Genomic DNA, 25,236 nt, shown 5'->3' on the forward strand with positions numbered 1-25,236 from the left:
CATTGCTACATGTACATCGACAATGGGACTGGATATCGATCACCCTGGCAGAGTATCTTTGGTAGAAGTGTGACCATACTATCCGCTCTGAGGATGTATATTTCCCATTTCTATTTATCTCCATGTCTGTAATGTGTAGATGCACCAATGACATGGGCACATGTGTGACTCCATCCTAACCATACAATGGTTGCGAGTGTTTGGATTACCCTAAGCATTGTGTGTGACCAGCTCCACCTAGGATGTGTGTGTTCTAATGGATTTCCCTCCAGTGTATGCTAGGTTGGTCTACTTACGGTTGTTGTCTTCGTCGTTGCTGGTTCGGGGTCATAGTGCGAGCAAGGGCAGTTGGAGGACTTTGAGTTCTGGTTCCATGGCGGCTCCGAACGTATCTGTGTTCCTGAATCTGAGTGTCTCCTTTGAGTTTGTTTGCAACCGCAACGGAAACCTTGGCGGTGTGCAGCCTCGTAATGTGTCCGGCAGAAACATGGTCCCTGCTGGTCTGAAAGTGCTTATGGCCGTCCGCGGCGGCCTGACCGCACTGGTGGTACTCCCGGTAGTTTGGCCGTGTTCTGTTGGGAACACTGCCATTGTCATAATTTGGCGATCTTCAGTGCCAGGCTGTCTGCGGTGCTACCGCAGCCGCCTACATTGCCGTCCTGGGACCGCTAAACTCTTAATGAGGCCCTTAGTCTTCAATTACCTTCTGTGGAAGTTAAAACAAACATACTCACAATCTGCAGCCCGGGCAGACTTCTTTAAGACCACCTTTGCCATTCAGTGAAGCACAGGCTGACACATTAATGCAGTGGATCCCAATCTGTGGGCCGAGAAACCCTGTTGGTTCCACAAAGCCTATTCAGAGGTCCTCGACTGCTTAGAAAATTAAATAATGCCAACAGATTAATAAAGGGTATATACATTTTAAAAAAAACAATATAAATGTGAATATTTTAAAATGTTCTACACATGTAGAGAAATTTAAAATTGGAGGCTAAAAATTAAGTTGGTATCCTCATTTTGATTCGTGGAGTCATAATAAGTGCATCAAATGAAATGTACTATGAACGAGTACTGGCCTCAATTGAATTAAGAAAAGGTCCAACCTATTAATTAAAATTCGATTTTAATTACATTTATTTGTGCATTAAATAAATGAATAAATATTTTGTGCATTTGTTTGATAAATGCTTATTTCTGTGTTTTTTGTGTATTGTTTTGCAGTTCAAGTAATTGAAAATGCTTAGTTTGGGGTCTTCTGCTTCAAATATTGACTCAGTGCGGGTCCCCGGATTCCAATATTGATTCATTGGGGATCCCTCGGTTCAAGTAATGATTAAGTGGGGGTCCACAGGAGTCAAAAGGTTGAGAACCACTACACTAATGGATACCTGGTACTATTCCTGTTCCTGCCTGCCGGTAAACAGGCCAGTAGGCATAGACAGGCTCCAAGAGACCTGACGTTCCTGGCAACATCTTACACCGGAAAGATTAGTGGTCCAGGCGTCCATGAGCAGACTTAATTGAAATTAATTCCCTACTACACATCCAGATAGGAAGTTGAAACTTATGGAGGCTTCCAGGAATTTTTCTCCTTCGCCAGCCTAGCCTTAAGATCAATGAATACCAGCTGTCTCCTTGGACGCTACTCTTAGGCATTGTTGGGCATGGTCAGCAAGATCTTGCCATCTGTCCCAGAGGAATACAGAGCTAACCTGGTGCATATGATCCAGGATGGGCAGGATGCAGCAAAGTATATCATCCATTCAGGAATGGGCATTACCAACTGCTTGGGCAGGGTGGTTGGTACCAGCGTGGTGCTTCGGCACCTTGCCTGGATGCGATCCACAGGCTTTTCAGGTGACATCTAGGCATCCCTGATGCACATGCTATTCAATGGGACCCGTCTATTTGTTGATAAAGCAAACTCTGAACTAGAGCGCTTTAAAGATAGTAGGGCACCAGCACACTTGAGTACTTAGAAGGGGTTTCCATAATAGACACCAGCAGGGTCCCCAAAGTTCTTTTGAGGTCAGTATCAGGAGGTATCAGGTGCACCATCCAATCCTAGAGTTGACAGTTGCAATGGATGCATTGTTGCTTGATTGGAGAGGGCATCTAGGAGAGGTGGAAATCAGAAGTCTGTGGTGAAAAAGTAGCTCCACATCAACTTGATGGAGTTGCAGGTGACTTGCTTGGCACTAAAGGTCTTCCATTCCACCATTCAAGGGGAGGCTAGTTCAGGTTCGCCTGGAAAACACCGCCACCATGTGATGCTGCTAAAAACAAGACAGAGTGGGGTCCTGGATCCTATACCAGGATGCTCTGCGCCACTGGAACTGGCTGAGTAGTCATGGCATTTCCCTGGTAGTCAACTACGTGGTAGGATCTTTTAAAACCAGGGTGTACAAACTCAGTTGGCGGAGCCTAGTGTTTCAGAATTGGAAGTTACACTCTGAGGGGTGCAGAGCATCTTCTAGCAATTGTGAGAAGACTGGCTCAATTTATTCACCATCACCAAGAATGTGCAGTGTCCAAGCTTTTGTGTGTTGGGAGACCCCAGAGCATCTCTCTTTCAGAGTTGATTTCCATCCTGAGTGGAGCTAGGGATTCTGAGATTACTGCCCGTTGCCTTTCCTGCTTAGCATTCTGAAGAAGATCAAGAGCGATTGGACCCAAGTCATCCAAAGTGCTCTGGATTGGGCCAAGACAATGTGGTACCTGGGACTTCTGGACATAAGCATCTGCCCCTGAGCAGGCTGCTGCACTGAAAGGATCTTCTGTCGCAGCAGGGCAGGTTCTCCACCTGGGCCTGTTTAATATACACCACCATGTGTGGAAATTGAGTGCTAATAGATGGCTGCTTTCAACCTCCCTCTTGGGACAGTGGATATTTTATGGGCAGGGCTGCCCATCCATATAATCCATCTATACTGGATGTTGGCAGAAGTTTACGACTGGGTGTAGTTCTGGTTAGATAGAACCGTTGCAAGCCACATTGTGAGACGTGTTGCTGTTTGTCCTAGCTTTAGCCCAGCAGGGACGTGCTGTGGCAACTGTTAAAGGTTATTTGTCAGACGTCAGACTTTTTCATTTAACCAGATCAACCATTGTTTTTTAAATCACCTGCTGTGATGAGTTTTTCTGAAAAGGCTAGTCCACATGTTTCCACCCAAACCATTTGTGATGCAACAGTGGGACCATAACCTGGGTCTTGTAAATCTGATGCGTACCCCACATGAACCAATGCACAGCTGCCCCCCTGTATCTTTTGCCCTCGAAAACAGTCTTTCTCACAGTAATAACATAAGTGAGTTGCCAGCGCTGTCCATCCAGCAACCATAACCCACCTTTTCTCTGGACAAACTGGTGTGACGGACTGGGGCGGCATTCCTGTGCAAAGCTGTGATGCCTTCCCATGTCAAACAATCAACAACCTTCCAGTATTCTTTGCTCCACTTCATCACACAAAAGAGAAAGAAAGACTACATTGTTTGGATCCCAAAGGAGCTTTGAGCTTTTGCATCGATCACACTAAGGACCATCAGGTATACAATCAACTCTTTGAGGGGTTTGTGGGAGCAAAGAAGGATAAGGTAGCGCAGAAAAGAACATTGTCAAGGTAGATAGTTCTCTGTATTACAATCTGCTACGCACAAGCTAAGAAGAAGCTCCCAGAGGGCTTGAGGGCTTATTCCAGCAGGGTCAAGGCTGCAACCACTCTGGAGGGCTTATTCCAGCAGGATCAAGGCTGCTACCACTGCATTGGCACTTGGAACACCTGTCTTGGACATCTCTCACAACACTACATTGCCTTCAGTTCACGTGCTCACAAAGCACTTCTGCCTTGATAGTCAGGTCTGTGGGAGGGACACTTGGCACATTCGGTCCTGCAGGACTTTTTCTTCTGTGGCATTCCACGGACCCACCACCTTGGGTGGTACTGCTTTGGAATCTAATCACAAGGTGAGGAATCTGGGGTTAGAAGTATCCATCAGAAAAACAAGCTACTTACATTCACCAAAACTCTTTCTGGTGGATACTCTACCTAGCCGAAGATTCCTCATGTGCTCCCCACACCCCCATTCTATGGAATGGACTTCTTTTCCCCGATCTTAAAAAAGGTCCCAATTTAGACATTTGCATTCTGTCAAATCTAGTCAGAGAATGGCTCCACATTTGCAACATGGAGTTTAGAAAGAAACTGACATCAGCACACAGGGGTGGTGACTATGTGGCTCCGGCATCACTTACTGGGTTGGACGGAGTCGACGTGGAGCTGCACCACGCCACCTTCCGGTACATGAGGAAATAACTGAAAAAATTATTCAGATCGGCGAATGGAGATATTCAAGGGGTGAGGAGTCTGCGGTTTGATAGAGCATCCACCAGAAACAGCATTATTAAAATTAAGTAACTGGTTCATTAAAACCTCAGAACAAAAATGGATATCATTACCCCCGGCATCCTAAATCAACAATGATGCAGGATAACTCAGAAAAGAAAGATGATTTAGTGACTGCATTTGCATAGGATACATGATAAATAGTGTGCTTTAAGAAGCCCCTTATACTTATGACAAGAAAGCTCAGTGCTTGAAGCTGTTCTCCGAATAACAAAGACTAGGAACCAGTGAAAGGTAATTATCAGCACTTAAACAATTCTAGTAAGCACACAAACTCATTCTTAGTCATTCAAGCATGAATAATATAATGAAGACCACTCTGGTAATATCACCAACCACTCAGATTTAAAAGGTGGCCAGGAAAGCAAAATGTTCAAGACAGATTGAATCCTTTAAAATGAAATAGGAACAGGTTTAACAATTTGGTGAAATATACACCCGTAGAATATACCCAATTTCTAGAAAAGATATAAAACGCAGGGAATTTGCACCACATAGTTCGTAGCACAGACACAGAGGTAGATGTACAACAATAGTTATATTTGACTTCTACGGAGATGATAATTAAGAGAAAAAGGCATTGCTGGTACTGCAGATGGAAATCTGTATTGACTACATTTCTCTTCTTTGGTATAGTATTGAATAGGTAATTAACATTCAAAACCATATTTTGTCTGATAAGTCCGCCCCATGTAAGATGCCACAGGACTATTTCAGCTCAACGAATTTATACATTTGTATTTAATAAACGTACCATCAATAGAAAAATGAGCCCAGAGTCCCCCTTTGGATCAAATACAGAGAACGCCATTACATCCTAGCCCACCACCTGCCACAGACTGCACAATGAACTGATAATTCGTAATGAAGTCTGAAACAATATTACCAGGCGGACAGTGGCTCAACAATTCCCAACTACGCACAGTGAAAGGACAAATGAATCGCAAGTATGTGTTCAACCATATTTTCAACATACAAGCACAAATTATGGTTTGTGTAGGGATTTAACATGGCAAGTTACTTAGCATATGAATTTGATTTCTTTATACATTTATGAGAAAAGGGTAAGAGCAAAGACTTGGAGATTGTGGCTATCCTCATATCCCATTGTGGTGGGTGGTATTTTTATATATATGTGGCAGTTCAGCACTGTGTAATTTGAATTGCTGCTTGTGGTAGGGTTTATGTGATGTGTATAGTTCCAAAGTTGAACCTCACCCGATGAAATGTATTATTTGGACTGTAAAGTCAGATTCCACAACTTTGTTCAAACAAATTTCTATTTTTACTAAAAGGCACATTTTGGCTTTGGACCAACGGACTTTAGGCTTCACAGTGACCATAGTGAAAGTGGGTTTTTTGGGTCTAGCCTTTGTAGTGATGCATATTAACAGGCTTTCTGTTTTTCAGAGGTAATCCTAATCCCCACCTAAAACCCAATGTCATTTTCTCCCTCCTTCATTCTTTACCCTCAACTTAATTTTCTATGATGCCCCCTGCTTGCGTCCCCGTTCCTAAACTTTACTCTACAGCTTTTGTCTCCACCAAACCTCCCTTTTCCCTTCCCATTTGCCCCGTTTTTTTCACCTCAGCTCTGTGCATTTTTATGCTGCTTTCCATCAGGTCTCACTATCCCCTCCTCTTTACTGGCTGAGTACTGAGTGATAACAAATAATGATTGCCAAAACACAGTTTTAGTCCCAACAACTCTTCTCCACATGGTTTTAAATGAACTATACTTTTCATTACTACTTTTTATGTGTTTGAAATTTGAGTTGATTTGCCCCATTGAATAAGAGGTCCAATAGGTCTATGGGGTTTCTTCTTTAAATCGTCAGTTTTTAATAGATGGCCTTGTATCAATGTAAGCGTTCATAAACATAGAATTGTAATGGCTTCCTTTAGCAAACTTGGTATTCATCAGCACAACGCCAACCTTTCGTCAACTCCCACTGGCCTACAAGTGTTTTCCTAATTTCTCTTATTTCAGAGGATATTTAACCATCCTGGCTTGCTTATTTCAGCTAGAAGGTAGATGTTGTCACTGCAGCCAGTGTGCTGCATGGACTCCATTACATTCTGATGGGGTCGTTTCTGCTGGAACCGTAGTGGTTTAGACCTCGAGCACTTATAACCTATGGCCTTGCGCAAGGTGTGCTGTTGCTTATCCCTCTGCTGCATATGTTGTGTTGGGGACGCTATGTGAGGAGGATCCGGCATCTGATTACAGGCAGATCATCCACAACTGCATAAGACACGGTGGAAATCACCACATTAATGGAATAGTTGAGCTTACCCTGCTGTTCCCTTCTAGGAGCTGGTAAAAACAGAGGAAATTTTCTTTGGCACTCAAGGAAGACACTGAGGTGGCATTCATGTAGGCTCCCATTTGTAACATCCAAACTGTATTGTCTTGTTGAATTGCTTTTATTACACCTATTGTTTAAGATCAGGAAGACGAATTCTGACCTTTGTAAAAAATACAGACTGGAGATTCGAAGGAGAGATAACTACTCAATAACAAGTTCCACTTAAACCAAGGAGGACATGCAGTAATAGTTGCAAGAAAGGTACTTAAATGGTTAGGAGATTATAATTAACAATTTTCTGTGTAGCTGAAATGATCAGATATCTTCATTATTCAGTATAAATATTCAGTAATAATAGCAAGGTATCCTGAGTCACATCCATCACAGGTACTCAAATGTGTAAGGATTTTTACTAACTCAAATAGACGTCCTTCAAATTTTGCTCCAATAACAAGTAAGAACTTCCACGAAAGTGTTGCTCAAATCTAAAAATGTTAGCTATGTGCTTCTACCAAAGTAGTATGTCTAAAACGGTCGTTTTTAAACACAATGTGAAGTATTATGTAATTCTACACATAAATATATTACATACCTACATGTGCGTTCGAAAAAGTTACATATCCTTTATTTTGAGACTGGTAGAATGTTCATAGTTACCCAAATTTCTTAGTTTGTGTTTCCCCCTTGTCTGCTACTGTCACAGGAAATCGCATAGCGCGCAGCTGTCACGTGTGTGGTCCATAGCATTGTTACTTTGTCCATGGGTTTTGAAAGGCAGATCGCACATGAGCCAAACGATACATGTGTAAAGAGTCCCTTATAACGGAAAGTGTTTGCTATCATTGACAAATTGAATTACACCGCCCTTAGACTTACGAAATAAAATCGTCATAAAGGCCAGTGGATCTATTCCGTGAACCCAGCATTGTATATTTAATTTTAACTGACATTTCAATTAAGCTTAAAATAAAACAAGCCTTGTACCCTGCATCAGCGACTTCACAACCATGTTTTATGTTTACACATAACACATTCGTCAGCAGAATTACATTGGAAAAAAACATGCTTGCATTAACCTTAAGACTGCAACAACAGACAAGATTCACTCTAGCAAAGATAACTTTCCACAACAATCTCCCAAGTGTTACGTTATGCAGGTTTTATGGTCCACATTCAGCACTGCAGCACTTATACTTTCAGACGCATGCCACCGGTTATGGGCTTCCTCACAGAGGGTCGATGGTTGATGGGTTCATGTTGGGTGTTCCCTGCAGTTGCTTTCAGTAAGGGATCACTGAGCCCTGTCTGTTCATCCGTATTAGGCTGAGATGTTGTTAGGGCTGTCGGTGCAAAGGCTTTTAAAGTGGGGTGTGGGTCATGTGACCATTCACCTAACATTTGCCAGCTGTCTCAGTTCGTCTGCTTGGTGTCTTGGTAGACCCTGTGCTATGATCAACAACCCAGAACCTGATATTGATCAGCAATACATTCTAGTCAAAGGGGAAGGCAAAACTCTATTAAGCTAATTTAGCTTTTCAGTTGCACCACAACATAGGGGCGCTTTAACAAATGACCACAAACTCATGTATAGGGTCCGTTATGCAACCACTCCACTGAAGATATACACCCTATGACAATATAGCAGTGAAGAACTACATGGCATGAATCCTTAAGGTTCTTATAGTAATTTATCAGGGTCTGAGGAAAGTCTAAAGAAAAGCTATATGCTCCCAGCACCCTTCCTCCAGTGACCCAATATTAATTTACTTGGCGATTCTGTTAAATGTTTCAAAGGTATGTCAGCTTGACAACCAAAAAAATGAAATAACAGCAAAATTTCCAACACAAAGACAAAAACGTGTGTGGTCCCATCTAGTTATCAATGTGAGACCGAGAACAGGCTTTCTAAAATATGGCTACAAATTCAAAACCTGTGCTACACATTAGAGGGCTGAGCTTTTTTCAGTGACTAGCACTAAAATATAAGCTGCACCCTCTTACTGGTCCATTATCCTAGCTATCTAACTAAAGGGTTTATCAGAAAAATCACAATGCTGATGTCAGAATGTACCTGTAATAAGAAAGTAGCATCACTATTCATAAGTAACAGTTCATTACAAGCGTGTAGTTACATAGCAGTATCCGACTCCAGCCAACTCTGATCAGGAAGCCATACTGAATGGTTCTTCAAACCCACTGTGCACCCAAAGTGAGGAGATACAAAGAAGTATCAACCTTTCCTGGAATTTAAGAACTGTCTTCAGATGTCTTTCCACCACTCCCTCACAGACCAAGAGAAAGGTATGGGACTATCCGATTTCTGTCTTCACTGACATCTCCTACTAATGAAGAGTGCAGACTAAGCAATAGCATAAAGTGGCACAATTGTCATCAGCAACAACATATGGCAACAGTGTGGGTGGATTCTTATTTTAATAAGGATTGATTTGCGGTTATTAAAATTAAGAAGACTGTCCTAGTGTACCTGGCAAAGAGGGACACTAAACAAAATAATCCTACATTTTTCATGTAGGAATGAGCTCATATGTTTTGCTCATAAACAATCTGTAGAGCACAAACAGCATAAAGCCTATCTATTAAAATGAATTAAGTACTCCAAACAGTACACGGAAAGAATACTGTAAGTCACCGCTGAGATCCATGACATTTTAAAAGCTCTCAGCCTGCAGGCTCATGCTATTCTACGGTCAAAGAACACATATATCATAACATTTTAAACTCTACTTGCTACAAACTTAAGCTCCAAAAAGTCTAATTGAAGTACTGCACGCAATCACTATTAAATAAATGTGGTTTTAGCACAGTGTTAACTAGCTGTTACATAAGTTTATTTTCCTCTCATTCCTTAGACACAAACCTTAGTCACAGACTTCAACACATAACAATATGGAGTACAACAGACTCAAATCAAGTGGGCATACGGTTCCAATAGCTCCAAATTTATAAGGTTCACGTTGCTCTTTGCTTTTATTCAGTGCACCTAAACATACTGAGTTAGAGCACAAACATGTCTTGCTGGGTATATTAGTAGATACTATACTACACAGGAGTATCTGTAAAGTGCCCGGCTGCTTATGCAGAAGCGTCCTGGTGCTAGCGGCAAGAATTTGAAACAAACAAAATCTGAACTCACATAAAGAAAGACTGCACATCAAGGAGAAATGTCTTCAACAGTTTATATTAAAAAATGGTTCAGAAGGAGCATAACGTAGGGCAGTCAGCAGGGAGTTCGAGAGTTTGGCAGTCAGAAATGAAAAGGAACGGCCACCTTTTCTTGCCTTATGAATCCTGGGAACACGCAGAAGCTTTAGTGCGTTGGATCACAACAAGCTGCCCTGATGGTAGACCGCCAATCTCCTTCCCAAATATACAGGGCCTTTTTGCTCAATGGCGCTTAAGGATTAATGCCTTGAATTTAACGCGACTGGCAATGGGCAGACAAAGTAGTCTGCTTAAGGAAGCTGACACAGAAGACTGAGCCAGGATCTTCAAAATTACACATGCTGCCACATTTTGAATGATCTGCAGGTGGTGCAGCAAGCAAGCTGGTAAACCCAGGCACAAGCTATTTGCATAGACTAGCTTGGAAGTAACCAAAGAATGAATGATGGCCTTACGATTATCTTCAGGAAACAGGTGGATCATTCTCCTGAGAGATTTTTTGACATAAGGAAATAACCAGCAGGAACTGCTCTATCCTGCGGTTCAAAAGACAGATTGAAGTTGAATCTGAAGTCTAGATTTCTTACCACTGGCGATGAAGCGGGCTGGTGGAAGTGGAGGGGCGCGAAAAGAACAGCTGCTCAGCTCTGAAGGCCCGAGTTATAAACACTGTGTAGACGTTAACGCCCCCCCCAAAAAAAGAGTCCTTCCGTTTTGCCAGAATTCAGTGTGAGGCGCCTCTGCGGTGAAATCGGAAGTGTGAATATTGCACAAAGCCCTTTTTAACACAGAATAACAATTAGGAGCTCTCCCAAGCCCAGTAACCCACCACAGTAAAAACACAGATTTAAATGCCAGCCACACGATTTCCCACTTTCCTTGGAAGATCCATTCAGAATATATGCACTAGCCTGCTCAGAATTTTGATGAAGCCATAATCATGCCCATTCTTTGCATATTCCCTACCTAATCCCATGGTGAATTACTAGATGCTGGTCAAACCACTACACTTTCCAAAACCTAGTCCTGAATCCTGTAAATGGCTTTTTGATTCACTGTGCGTCAGACCTTAATTGGGGAGTGGTCACAGGGCAACATAGGCTACTGGCCCCCAAATATGGTGCTTGAAGTCAATTGCCCCAAGTGTCCTGTTCTGCCTATGCTGGCTCTGTAAACTTAAAAGGCCGTTATCATCAACAGGACAGTTTCAGCCGCGATCGGGCCAACAAAATCATCGTGGCAGCTGCACCCCCAAATGGGCTGACAATTTCATGGAAGACGCAATACCAAACAGATCCACAGAATCACCAAGGCTTCTGGAACCTTACGAGAAACCACGGGGCCCTCTGAAGTCCAGATCGCTCCTGGCTGTGCTCTCAGGCAATCTGCTTTCTTAGGGTTATCTCCGTCCAGGAGCACACTGGACTTCTCCCTCTCAGTCTTTCCTCTTGTTGGGTCAGGAAGATTCTTTCTCTCTCAGCAGGTAGACATCTAGGCACTAGGTAGACCTTCAGCTCCTCCAGCAAGAGTATAATCTTCGGGTGATGTCCCCTCACATCTGGGAGGTTGGCTGTCAGGCAGATACCAATCCTGGTCACACAGCATTCCTTCGAGTACTCTGCGGACCACTGCATTCTCCACACAGATGCTGGCAAGTATGTGCAGCATGGTGGCTGAAGGGTAACAAATGTAGTTGGGTGCAATCCCCCCCCCCCCCACACCTCCTTGCCGTAGCCAAGATAGAGACGAAAAGAAGACTGGGGTCAGGGGGAAGGGGCCAAGGGGCAGCTGCAAGTATTAAGGACAGGGCTTTAGCTCGGGACTCCTTAAATCATTCGAGCACCAAGTCTGCTTTGTCTCCGAAGAGCAGGGTGCCATCAAAGGGCATGTCCAATAGGGTGGTCTGGGCATCGCCTGAAAAGCCAGACATCCTCAACCAGGCGTAGTGCCTCAAGGCCACCGTCAAAGCAACCGATCTGCCTAGAGTCGGGTGTATCCAGCCCACATGTGATTGTGAATTTAGCTGCATGTCTCCCATCAGCAACAGTTTGGGAGAGAATGACCCAGGTCTCCTCCAGGACCAGTGGCAGCACTTGCGCAATAGTGTCCCATAAAGTATAGGTGTAACGGCCCAAAAGGCATACAGTGTTCACAGACTGCAATGCTAGGCTGGAGGAAGAAAACACCTTCTTCCCAATGTGATCCAGCCTCTTGGATTCCATATCCGGGAGTGCAGAAGGGAATATGCTATGGGTCATGGAGGCTTGGATAACTAAGCTCTCAGAGGTTGAGTCTTGTGTCAGGAAGACTGGGTTGTTCAGCGCAGGCCTTTGGTGGAGGGCTATTGTCCTGTTTACATGAGCCTATGTGTTGAGTTTGGACCAGGTTCCCAGCAGGACATCAGTGAGCGCTTTCTTGAAGGGCAAAAGCGGTTCAGAAGTGGACGCCCAGGTTGAAACACCTCCATAAGAAGATCAGTCTTGACAACCACCAAAAGCAGCTCTAGGCCAAGACCTTGGCCGCTCTCCTCACCACCACTGAATAGAACGCTCCTTCTTCCATAGCCACTGTACGGGGAGAAAGCATACCAGTGTCTGGGAAAGTGTCCAGACCACTGGCTTCACCCAGTTCCGTACATCAGTCCATAGGGTTTTCCAGATGGTATCCTAAAGAGTCCAGTAACCCCTTCTCACTCATCACATACCCTAACCCAAGCAAATAAGGGCCAGGATCTGACATGGGGGATAACGATCTCTGTCAAAGACTGAATCAGTGTTGCTTTAGGAACCGCTCCCTCAAAGCTTTTGGATAAATGGTCTGGCACTCAGAGCATGATTATGGGTCATGGTTGCGCTCCATACACCACAAGCACACGAGGTGCGGATCTGTCATGGACATTATCAGATGACAGGAGTCACAGGGTTTGAATCCAGTCTTGTGTGATGACATCTATGACGCACCAGGAGTGAAATACTCCTAAACCTTCAACAAAACGTCAACAAATATCAGTCAAAAAGTGACTGAGAGGTAGCTCTTCTTCAGAACTGGCTTGACTGGTGCATAAAGAAAAGAAGTGACGTCAGCGCACAAGGGTGGCACCTATATATGTCCCACAATGTCATGTCTGGCACACACGACGCTGACGACAGACGGGGAGACAACCAACGACATCCAACAGTGCACATGGGTACTGCTCAAGAAAAATCCTCAGATCCAGACTGACGCCTGGGGAAATTTAAAAGATAATGAATCTGCATCTGGACATCTCTATCAGATTTAAGGATTTCATTCAGTCCATAGATGACTGCTCTGTAATAGTACACGAGCTGGAGATAGGAGGACAGCCTAACTTTGGACTGAGGATCGTCTCAGAGGGCCACCACTTTTACAGGTACATAGCAATTGTAGGTCAGAGACAGAAGCAGCATCGAAACAGACTCAGAGCAGAGGTAAAGGGTGACAGTGGGGTTGTACAAAGATTCAACCAGCAGTGTAGGCTTTGGGGGCCATAAATAGGGAGGTTTGGTGCAGGAACAATTCACCTATAGAGGTTTGAGTCTGGACTGGTGATGAACATTGCCTTTTTGAAATTATTTCCCATTAAGGTAGCGTCTACCCCTGGCCAGCCCACTTCCATAACAGAAATGTTGGCTTTTGGACCGAAAACATGGCTACTGTGGAGCTTACTGCATAGCAAGCATCCTGTAATTAAGTTTTGAGATTGTTGAAGCACGTAGGTGTGCTTTGTCTGACACAGAATATATTATTTTGGGCACAACATGTCCCTGGAATAATGCTGCTAATGCTTTGTCTTGATCTAAATTGCAGGATTTCAGAAGACCCCACCCTCAAGCACCCAAGCATATGACAATGTTTCTGGAATAGCTATGAAAACTTGGTGTCTTGCTTTGCCAGACTTGATCCCTGCAACTCTTGCTCACAAAATATGCACTGCATATGAGAGGGCCTTCTAAGTAAGTTGGATACCAAAGATTTAATGCACACTCTGACACGCGTAAAAAGGAATTTGAACTACGTTTTGAATCTGTAAACTAATTGTACTACTTAGGACAGTGATATTTCAACATTTTAGATTACATTTACCATCCCCTCTCCCTGTTTCTCCTTCCTGTATCTTTAACATTGTCAGCAAACATAATGGGCAAAGCTGAAACGTGAGGGCAATTGAATATCCTGCAAAATGCATAGAAAACTGATCTTTAGGTTGCTTTTAATATCTCAAAACTAAAATGAGACATAGACTGAGCACAGAAAACCTTTCTGAAATGATGCACGAGGGGTAATGCCCCAAAAGAAGTTGGTTTAAAAAAAGGTTAATTGGTGTCTTTTTTCCCTCCCAGTAAATGCATACAGTGAAGTATTGAAAATTGCTATAACATTATGCAAGTTAAATATTTCTAGTGGGGTTCGCAGATTAACTGAGACAAAAACGATATTCAGTGCTTCAATAAAAAGTAAGTGAAAGGCATCTTAGATCTCTGCAAAAGAAGTTCAGGTGTAGACATAATCCACAAAAAAATGTCACTGAATTTTACTGAGTACTGTTGTAAAATAATCTGGGAAGATCAACACATTACCTCCAAAAGTCTGCAACTGGAATAGTAAGTGAGGCAGGCACTATCAAAGCTTTGCCTCGGTAGCTATCCGACCAATGTGTTCTTGCAATAAAATAAATTAACGGTTCGCCAAATTTAGTGTTTTTTTTCTTACAAGCTTCCATGAGATAGTTTTACATCTACTATTTTGTTTTACAGGTTTCTCCATTAAAGGAAGTTGGAGCGGACTCGTGAAAATGGGAGGAAACTTGATGATACCCCAACCTATTTTTTTTTTTTTTAGCGATTTGACCCTCATCAATTGAAGTTGCAAGTTACTATACTCGCATTCTTCTTAAACGGCAATACAGGGAGTGCAGAATTATTAGGCAAGTTGTATTTTTGAGGATTCATTTTATTATTGAACAACAACCATGTTCTCAATGAACCCAAAAAACTCATTAATATCAAAACTGAATATTTTTGGAAGTAGTTTTTAGTTTGTTTTTAGTTATGTTAGGGGGATATCTGTGTGTGCAGGTGACTATAACTGTGCATAATTATTAGGCAACTTAACAAAAAAAAATATATACCCATTTCAATTATTTTTCATTACCAGTGAAACCAATATAACATCTCAACATTCACAAATATACATTTCTGACATTCAAAAACAAAACAAAAACAAATCAGTGACCAATATAGCCACCTTTCTTTGCAAGGACACTCAAAAGCCTGCCATCCATGGATTCTGTCAGTGTTTTGATCTGTTCACCATCAACATTGCGTGCAGCAGCAACCACAGCCTCACAGACACTGTTCAGAGAGGTGTACTGTTTTCCCTCCTTGTAAATCGCACATTTGATGATGGACCACAGGTTCTCAATGGGGTTCAGATCAGGTGAACAAGGAGGCCATGTCATTAGATTTCCTTCTTTTATACCCTTTCTTGCAAGCCACGCTGTGGAGTACTTGGACACGTGTGATGGAGCATTGTCCTGCATGAAAATCATGTTTTTCTTGAAGTATGCAGACTTCTTCCTGTACCACTGCTTGAAGAAGGTGTCTTCCAGGAACTGGCAGTAGGACTGGGAGTTGAGCTTGACTCCATCCTCAACCCGAAAAGGCCCCACAAGCTCATCTTTGATGATACCAGCCCAAACCAGTACTCCACCTCCACCTTGCTGGCGTCTGAGTCGGACTGGAGCTCTCTGCCCTATACCAATCCAGGCACGGGCCCATCCATCTGGCCCATCAAGACTCACTCTCATTTCATCAGTCCATAAAACCTTAGAAAAATCAGTCTTGAGATATTTCTTGGCCCAGTCTTGACGTTTCAGCTTGTGTGTCTTGTTCAGTGGTGGTCGTCTTTCAGCCTTTCTTACCTTGGCCATGTCTCTGAGTATTGCACACCTTGTGCTTTTGGGCACTCCAGTGATGTTGCAGCTCTGAAATATGGCCAAACTGGTGGCAAGTGGCATCGTGGCAGCTGCACGCTTGACTTTTCTCAGTTCATGGGCAGTTATTTTGCGCCTTGGTTTTTCCACACGCTTCTTGCGACCCTGTTGACTATTTTGAATGAAACGCTTGATTGTTCGATGATCACGCTTCAGAAGCTTTGCAATTTTAAGAGTGCTGCATCCCTCTGCAAGATCTCTCACTATTTTTGACTTTTCTGAGCCTGTCAAGTCCTTCTTTTGACCCATTTTGCCAAAGGAAAGGAAGTTGCCTAATAATTATGCACACCTGATATAGGGTGTTGATGTCATTAGACCACACCCCTTCTCATTACAGAGATGCACATCACCTAATATGCTTAATTGGTAGTAGGCTTTCGAGCCTATACAGCTTGGAGTAAGACAACATGCATAAAGAGGATGATGTGGTCAAAATACTCATTTGCCTAATAATTCTGCACTCCCTGTATACTGTACTATTGTCTGCTTGGACACAACTAAGCAAGCAAACAGGCTTAATTTATGGAGTTCTAGGCTATGATCACACACAAAAAAACAGAAAATAAAGTAGTACGCATATCCAGTTTCAATGCAAATTGGCAAAACAAAATGACCTATATGAGTACCAAAAGAAAAGCTATGCAGAGATACTTAGAAGAAAAGGGACATTCTGCACTTTTGAATACATTATAGATCCCGTCAAATGACCTTATTCGGAAGCAGCCATTTTAGTTGCGAAACACAGCCAAACATTGTGAGAAATACCAAAAATGTTGAAGCAAGAATCGTATGTTCAGTGCGGGAGAAGTGTCAAAGGCCCGGGAGCCAGAAGGAGAGAAGTGGAAATAATGAAGATCTGTAAATAACACAAGAACATGCACAAATAGTTCAGAAATGGAAATCATGTTTTAATCATTTCCCTGCCAGGTAGGATGGTTTGGAAATGGCGTGGGCACATTTTTGAGGTATTGTGTGCTTTACAAATATTATTTCATTTATTTATGCGGAAACGCGACTCGGAGACCGTATGATACAGGATAAGAATCTCAAGAAGGACTTCACAAAAAATGTTAGTGTCAATGTATATTTAATGCTGCGTGGTCGCTGCATCACGCCCATTACCGTTCAGTTCCATGTCCCGCTATATTAAAGATATTAAGGAATAACTTTTCCCTGAAAACCAGTTCACTTGGTCATGTCAAGCACGTTGATGGGTGCAAAAAACGAGAAGCATATCAAAACGGGCAGATTATTTGCAACAAATGGAATGGTTGAGGAAGAGGTTTGGGAATCAAACTTGGATAGGAGTAGAAAAAATGACCATGCTTAAAGGTGATGAAACGTGAAGAGTTAGCATTTTCCCATGGGCATCGATTAATCAAAGGTAAATAGTTATTAGAAGGCCAAAAGCCAAGAAACTGTTAAGACTGTAAGAATTTTTGGGGGGAGAAAAGTCTCTGGCAATGAGTGAGTTTTATTATAAAGCACTGCCAAGCGAAAACAGTATACAATATGTGCTTGAGCAGTCTAACTGCAGCTTTAGTTGCAAGAAGTTACAAGATAGGTGTGAATGAAGAATATTTTCACAAGAAACGAAATGGGAAATTACAGGTCAAATCATCGTAAAACGCAGAGGAATACAATTTTGAATAGGAAGAAAAGAGAGACCTTAGCTGCAATACAATGCAAAAATTCCCACGAAAAGGTATGGAGTTAACAAAAAGTAACAAAGTTATAAAAGTGGAATACTGGGGCGTCGGGAATCTTTAATCTCGTTCCCAAGGAGAAAGAGGATTATTGGATTTTCAAATTAAAGGAAAAAAATCAAAATTCATAAATCATTAAAAAAAGACAAATCCCCACATTGCGTTTGCACTACTAATTTATCCCTAAAAAGTACGCTAAAATATAGATGACGTTACTTGGCTACATTAAGACACCAGACCTCTTGGCTGCAAGTTGTAGTGGTACCACCGACTGGGATATACTTCTTCACACACACACACAGAGAAATGAACATTATTCGCATTATTCTAATTACTTTGCTGCTTATGATGTCATGCTGTGATTTAAAATTAATGTACTGTAGTATTTTGCGGCAGTTTCATAATGGTTTTCTTTCTCTCCAAGGCCCCAAAGGTCTTTTTTCTGGTTTGTTGGAAAGCTACTGGTTCAAGCGTAGTCTTCAGTTATTTATGTGGTGCCCTGAAACAAGTTTGGAGGTATGTTTCGATCATGTTATGTCACGCATATAAGTTCCTGGGATGTTTTCTGCCCCCCTCACTCTCCCTTTGAGGTGCGCAAAGAGGTACCAGGCGAGTATAGGTAACCGTGATACTCACAGCAAATGATACATTTGCTTTTTTTGGGGATCATATTAGTAACAGTACTAACTCATCAGGAGAAAAAAGAGACCACAGAGAGGTAAAACAGTACTGGGTGCAGGCAAGAAAATACAATATCTACCAAAAATACAATTACCAAAGGTAACTACATTTTTATTCTGATGGGTGCGTCTTCCTTCCTCACTTTATAAATGAGTCCCAAAGCAATCCCCTTCAGTAGGTGGGAAAGAGCAGTACTGTTTACATACGGAAGCTATACAACACAGTCCTGCCAGGGTATCCATTTCTGTACATCCCTGCATGGCGGGTGGAGTACTGGCTGTAGCCACATGGCGCCACCTAGTGTCCCTGGAGAGCGATGATTGCTGTTGAAAATTAATCTGAACCTTGAAGGATATTCATAAAGTGAGGAACCTGTGCGAAGATGATTACAAGAAATTGTCTACCTTAATCTTGTTTTGTGCAATACAGTAAGACACTGCAAACCTGGAGTCCAGTCTATCCATTCTCTTCTCTTCCTTAGCAGGATGAAAGTGAGGAAAGAAGGATGGAAGAGTAGTAGATTATCCAATGTGAAAGACAGACACAACCTTTTGCAAGAAATGGCAGATGAGAAATACCAGTTTTTCTGGGTAAAACATGGTCAGTGGCAGTCAGGCTGAAAGGGCCCATTATTCACTGACCCTACCAAATGAAGTCATTTTCACCAGGAAAACAGTCTGTAATGCGAGTAAATGGACTAGAAACTGCCCATTGTCTGGAATGGAGAAGCCCTGAAGAATGTAAGTATCAGATTCAAATTCCACTAGTGAACAATAAACTGTGTAAAAGGAAGCATATACATAAACCTTTAAAAAAACATCGACAAGGGATGACCTGCATAGAGAGGGCTGACACATGAAGGTGGACATGACAGCCTACTGTTCTTTTACTACAGCAACTGGCAAGGTCTGCTTGGCCCTGTGTGAGTCCAGAATAAAAAAGTGGAATATCTGCAACCGAGTAGCCTTCCCCGATACTGGAGCCACCAATATTTTAGGCACTACTGAAAGACCTTCATATTTCAGTATGCAGAACTAACTATGTGCACAAGTCATCAGCCTTAACAGGCATAAGCTTTATAGAACCAGGACAGAAATTAGATTCAGAAACATCAGAATCGAAACCCAAACCACACTGGGAGGCAAAGGGCTTGTTAGAGCCTTGTGGTGTGCCATTTCTTACAACATTCCAAGGAGTCAGACTTCTCTTTAGGGAGCCAATCACCATTGAAGGGTATGCACACTAATGCCTCCTGGATATCTTCTGAAAAGCATGTGGACCACATCCAGGAATGCCTACGCATAGTAACTTCTGTCAGCATGGATCAAGCCACAGTATCAGCAGAATACAGGCCATGTTTCATGACTGTTTGGAGGCGTACAATCAATCACTGATTAGGTCCAAGGAGGACTTCTTCATGTGGTCAGGAAGATGCTTAGAGCTATTTTTGTCAAATCCTGCAAAACATGGATGTATGGAGCAAGAAGGCATAGGGCACTGGCAGTGAGCAGTGTAGGCTACCTGATGCAAATATTTTGTTTATAAAGTAAAGTCCTTAGGACTCACAGTCCAGAGGAGCTGTAGGGAAAGTACAGAGTTTCAATTTTGCAGAAGTCTTTTGCCAATTGTTTGTGACAGAATGCACAGATCTACGACATTGTGCGATCTGCCTTTTGCCTACCATTCCTGAAAAGGGCTTATCTCAGGGAGCCAGACCTGACACGGAGAGCACCCTTTTCAAAGATTCTGAAACTGGCAAGGGCAGTTGCAAGACTTCAGGTTAGGTTTTGGACAGTAGGCAAGGGTAATTCTAGTGATCCCACTGCTTTACGAACCACAAAGGAAAATGAACAAACTTCAGAAGGTGGGCCTGCGAGGGCAGGGCATCTACTTCAACAGATGTGTCAAGGTTACTTGCAATTTGTAGCTCCAAGTAAGTCCAGCATCTCTATTATAGGGAGGAGGTTGTCAGTGTCCAAATCCTATTCCTCTCTGTGCCCTTAATCACGACTGTTGTCATAAAAATGAGGCAAACCCATATAACCCTTAGACCTGGGTAATTTAAATATTAATAAACAAATTAGGTCAACTTGGGGGAAGTATATGACTAAACCCCCATGGCTTTTAAAACAATTTATACAATAAACCTTAATCTTCTAAATTAAGTGTATAATACTCCAAATTAATTTATACAACCATTTAATGTTTAATGAAAAAGCATATCTAATTTAATCATAAAAACTTCATTATGAAACAGGTGCTCCCAATATTATACGATGCAGTGAAAGTGCAAAAGTGATATACGTGCCAAAGTGTTATATACAATATATACAAATGTGGTTAAAAACCATATAGAAAAATGAGCAAACTTCAGAAGGACCCCCTTCAGTCCAGGTGTCTTGAAGTTACTCATATATAATCCACATATAATGAAGTCAATGTTTCGACCCTATATCAAGAAATCAATCATTAGTGGGTCATCCTCAGGACTGAATAACTCTTTTGGCTGGGAACACCAAATATTTTAAGTATCTTATTTGAGCGATTCCTATTCATTCAAAGAATGCATCTCCTCATTTCTATATTTCCTATTTTAATTTATAGCCTCTGATTGGGCAAACCTCTTACAGTATTTTATTGTCATTACAGACATTCCTTTATTTTGCCTTTCAAAAGTCTTCTTCAGTTTGCATCTACAGGAAAAAGGAAAACGCCGTCCTACACGGACGGCGTTTTCCTTTTTCCTGTAGATAAGTTTAGGCATATACTTCCCCCCAAATTGACATAATTTCGACTAGGCATTTCCACAGCCTCACAATATGAATAAAATAATTTGTCCAACCGAGCAAATCTCTAGGCACTAGGAAAGTGTTCTATCACCGCACATCATCAAGTCAGGTATAAACCTTTTCTTTTGTCAGTTAGATAACCTCTGAGTGACCAAACTCTGAAGGCAGAATCAGCATCAAAATTGTACATGAGGATAATGCTGGTGATGGAGTCATAGAGAGGTACAAGGCACAACACCATATATTATAGGGGCTTCCTTGTAAGAGACACCAAAGCTGGGGCCTGTGGAAGCACAGAGATGGGTGGTGCCAGGGTCGCAGCCACTAGAATTGCCAAACCACTAGTATGGGCCCCACCCTTTGGGAGTGGCTAAGAGCGCAGTAGGCCATTCTGAACATTGCTAATATGGCCTGCCAGCCTTGCCCCGAGATAAGTTAGCAGATGGACTCGGGAATTCTTGCTTCATCTTTTTTCAGAACCTCTCTAGGTTCCGATAACTAGGAAAAGACTGTCATTGGTAAACGACCCTGAGTCTCTGAACACACCCGGGTGCTGGACCGTTTCCTGGAAGAGGAAAAGGACTTCTCCTTTCCATTGTTTTTGTTCTTTGTTATGCAGGAAGAAATACTGGAGGATTGCTCCCTGTATGGTGCACTTGCCTGCAGGACAGGAGAGGGAATGCTTTGGTCCTAGCCAGAAAAAAATCAGTTCCAACTCATTAATGGCTTTTGGATACATCACAGAGCAAGAGTCACATGCTGATGGATCAAGGTTGGATCCAAGACACCTTTGCTTGCAGAAAGTAGGCACCTGCTGCTGCTGTTGATAAACCTTTGGGAATTATTTCATCTTCTCCAAACCTACCGATTTCCAAAGCTTCTCTTTGATTTTCATTTTCTGGATCGGAATGCTGGCATGAAACGCAAACAAAGTAGATCCAGTAAACAGTGGGGACAAAATCTTCTGTGTTTGCTTGTTAGGTAAGGAGCACCCAATGTGTGTCTCATTGCCAGTCTGCCACAATAATTTACATTCTGAAGATCAGCTGTGTCTTGTACCCACTGATTACTGGATCAGAAGTGATGATCCCTTCCTTTAGCACTTCCTTCGTTTCCACCCTCCCTTCTTTATACTCTTCATCAAGTTTATTTTATCCTGTAGAAGGTAAAAGTCTCAAAATTGCTGACAGGGTCTAAGTGACAATTGACAATTTTGAAATTGGTAAACCGCTGGGTGGATTTTACTGACTGATATTAATATCTACTAGGACCTCCTTGTAACTGTCCAGCATTACATATTATGCTTTTAACACAGGGTGAAGATGTTATGGCCTACTAAGGGAGAGCAACAACACAAACATATATTTTAATTCCCAATAAAGATATATCATTTTTATATGCGCCTTGAACCAGCCATCGCTGCTGCATGTTAATTTATACAGGAGAGAAGAATTGTCAAAAACACAAGTGACACAGATAAATGTAAAGCCAATTACTCCCAAACTTTGGAGAAAAGACGGGTCTCCTCGGCAACACAATAATCCTAGGCACTTACTGCAGACACCATTAACATCTGGTCTTTCTTACATTTATAATTTTCTAAACACAAGATTCGGAGTTTTATAATTTGGCCATGGGTTTTAGAGGCTTCTCAGTTCGGGCCTCTCATTTTTCGATGGCCTAAGGGGGGAGTAGTACGGAATGTGACATCTCGGATTTATTGTGTACCAGCTTTGCTAACTGATGTGTGCATGGCACTGTTTTCAGCTGCTTCGGTGGTAGATGAAGACACTAGTCTGGAAGGGAAAGGTGACAGAAATCGTTTTATCCATCCAGGATTTAATTTGACTTGATGATGTCTTCTTTCAACAACAGCTGGCACAGTGGCAATTGTGAAGTAAGAAAAAAAAACAATGTTTCAATCAAAAAAATGAACTGGAAAGTCTGAAAATCTTCTTGTGTCCTTCATCACCAAGCAGAAAAACGCATGCCGTCTTTCAAGTCAATATACTTAAAAAATATATATTTGTATATTCATGGAATGGAAATGGGAAACCAGAGGCCATGCAAATGATGCATCACATAATCATGTAGGGGAATACAAGACTTCAAGAAACCAAACCATCATTTCACAATGTGGCTGATCCCTTGAAGTGCCCAAATGTAAAACCACCATTTCATATGGAGGCGTTCTGTACCTTTAGTTGCCTTGATGCCATATCCGTTTTCTTTGTCTGGCTGCACGTTCAGCAGTTGCATGATTCTATCCAGAAGCCCATGGATGACCTCAAAGCCTGGATTTTTGTTGTAGTACACTGCACAGAGATGCCTGTGATTAGCTGCACCAACATCTGAAGGAGTGAAAAGGCACAATGTTTACAGTTTGAAACAACAGACCTTTGTGGTCCCGTATATCCTTTTTTGACCTCAAAAAACATATTTAGATATGGACCCTCCATCAAAAGAATAGCCAAGATTGTGAAAGAAGAGTAAAAATCTTAGCCTTTCAGTGCTCCTCCTGGGAGCGTGCTCTCCCAGACCGCAGAAAACAAAATACATTAATGGCATATTTAGAACAAAAAAAGTAAGACATTCTTTAAAGAACTATGACTCTTTTACAGAAGAAAAAAAAAACATAGCTGTTGAACGCACAAATGTGAATAATGCCTTCCTCTATTAGTAAGTTGCAATTGTAAACAGATGGCTTTTAATTACTAATTACGGTCGGACAGCCGGCCATGGTTCTTTATTCAAAAGCAAGAAGCAACCACAAAAGTGTAAACATCACAAGTAATAACAAATCAAAAAATAACCATGCACAGTGAAGACATGACACTATTAATAACTCCATTATAACATCAAACTCTTTTCCTAAAAAATAAGTTATCGATAAAAGTCACTCAAAGTGCTTCGTGCTACCTGAACGAAAAAAAAAAAAAACAGATAAAATGAAACAACATTCGGTATCACCCAGCTGTTAAAGATAGTGCACGGCTGACCTAAACTGTCGGAACTGTGTAACCTAGTAAGAGTAATTAAAATCTGTTTAGTGTATTTTAAATAACATTTACAGAAAAAAAGCGCAACAATGGTTGAGTAGATGTACCGTCACACAGGAAGGGAACAGGGACTAACCTTATCCTATAACCCAGAGCAAAAAACAGTAAATAAATAATAATAACCAGCCCTGAAACGGAAGAGTAAAGATCTTTCCCATCGACCCCGTGAGATAAACAAGTAAAAGCCCAATACACCTGTAGGGTTCAAACGTAAGTAAGCGGCGATTAAGGTTTTCTTGCATGCCTAGATAAGCCTTTGTGAAAGATAGTGATTTAACAACAGCCTTTTTACCAGTCTTCATGCTAGAACTGGGCTCGTCAAAGAATTGGGGCAGAGCAATCTCCTGGAAGGTTCCTTTTACATATGCTAGCCATGGCATACTGAGACCTTTGTCACATGCCAGACGATCTTTAATAATTACTTCATTAAACGCCGTGTCCGTAGTCTGCCATATAAATAACCACAGGAGTAGGGGAGGGGGCGAGCTCCGACATGGTCCTCAATAGAACTCAAACCCTGTCTAAGTCAAGTAGCCTATCTTCTGATGGGTACTTCTAACCACTAATTCCTAACCTCAAACTCCTGCATGCAACAGACTGGAACTGGAAACATTTTAGCAATTGCTATCACATTCCAAGAGATGGCACTATTGGTCTCCATGTCGGCTTCATCACAATTCCAGAATTCATGGCGTGGAGCCGTATATTGCTATCACCCCTGCCTGATGATAGTTATTTTTTTTCTTTTTAGCATCCCTTGCTATGGATCTGGAGCTCCCAAACTTTGTAAGGGCTTCTCCGACTTCCAAAATAACTTTTGTGTACAGTGTGTAGGTATGTCTCAAATGAAGATTACAGGCTTGAACCCATGCCGCAGATGTCTGTTCCAGCCTTACAGAACATCTGTGTTTCGTGACTCAGATCCAATCATGATTTGAAGTCATGCGATAAATGCTCCCTGATGCCCCAGAAGGCAACGAGGGAGAAGGACAAGAAATAGTATGTCACTGAGAATAAGAAATAATCCCACTCCAAGCTGCGGACCCATTATTGCTACAAGTCCAGGTCCCCATCCTCGGGTATGTCTATGA

The 25,236-nt window shown here is 42.1% G+C and overlaps 1 protein-coding gene across 1 annotated transcript in view; it reads right to left on the reverse strand.

The window, feature by feature from the left end:
* The window catches only part of FARSB (phenylalanyl-tRNA synthetase subunit beta), a 326,792-nt gene that overhangs the window by 39,060 nt on the left and 262,496 nt on the right, over window positions 1-25,236 (reverse strand). The window contains exon 16 of the mRNA XM_069213466.1: window positions 23,285-23,437. Coding sequence (XP_069069567.1) covers window positions 23,285-23,437 — 153 coding nt within the window. The remainder of the gene's footprint in view (window positions 1-23,284; window positions 23,438-25,236) is intronic.

Source organism: Pleurodeles waltl, chromosome 11 (genome assembly GCF_031143425.1).
Source record: "Pleurodeles waltl isolate 20211129_DDA chromosome 11, aPleWal1.hap1.20221129, whole genome shotgun sequence".
NCBI classification, from domain to species: Eukaryota; Metazoa; Chordata; class Amphibia; order Caudata; family Salamandridae; genus Pleurodeles; species Pleurodeles waltl.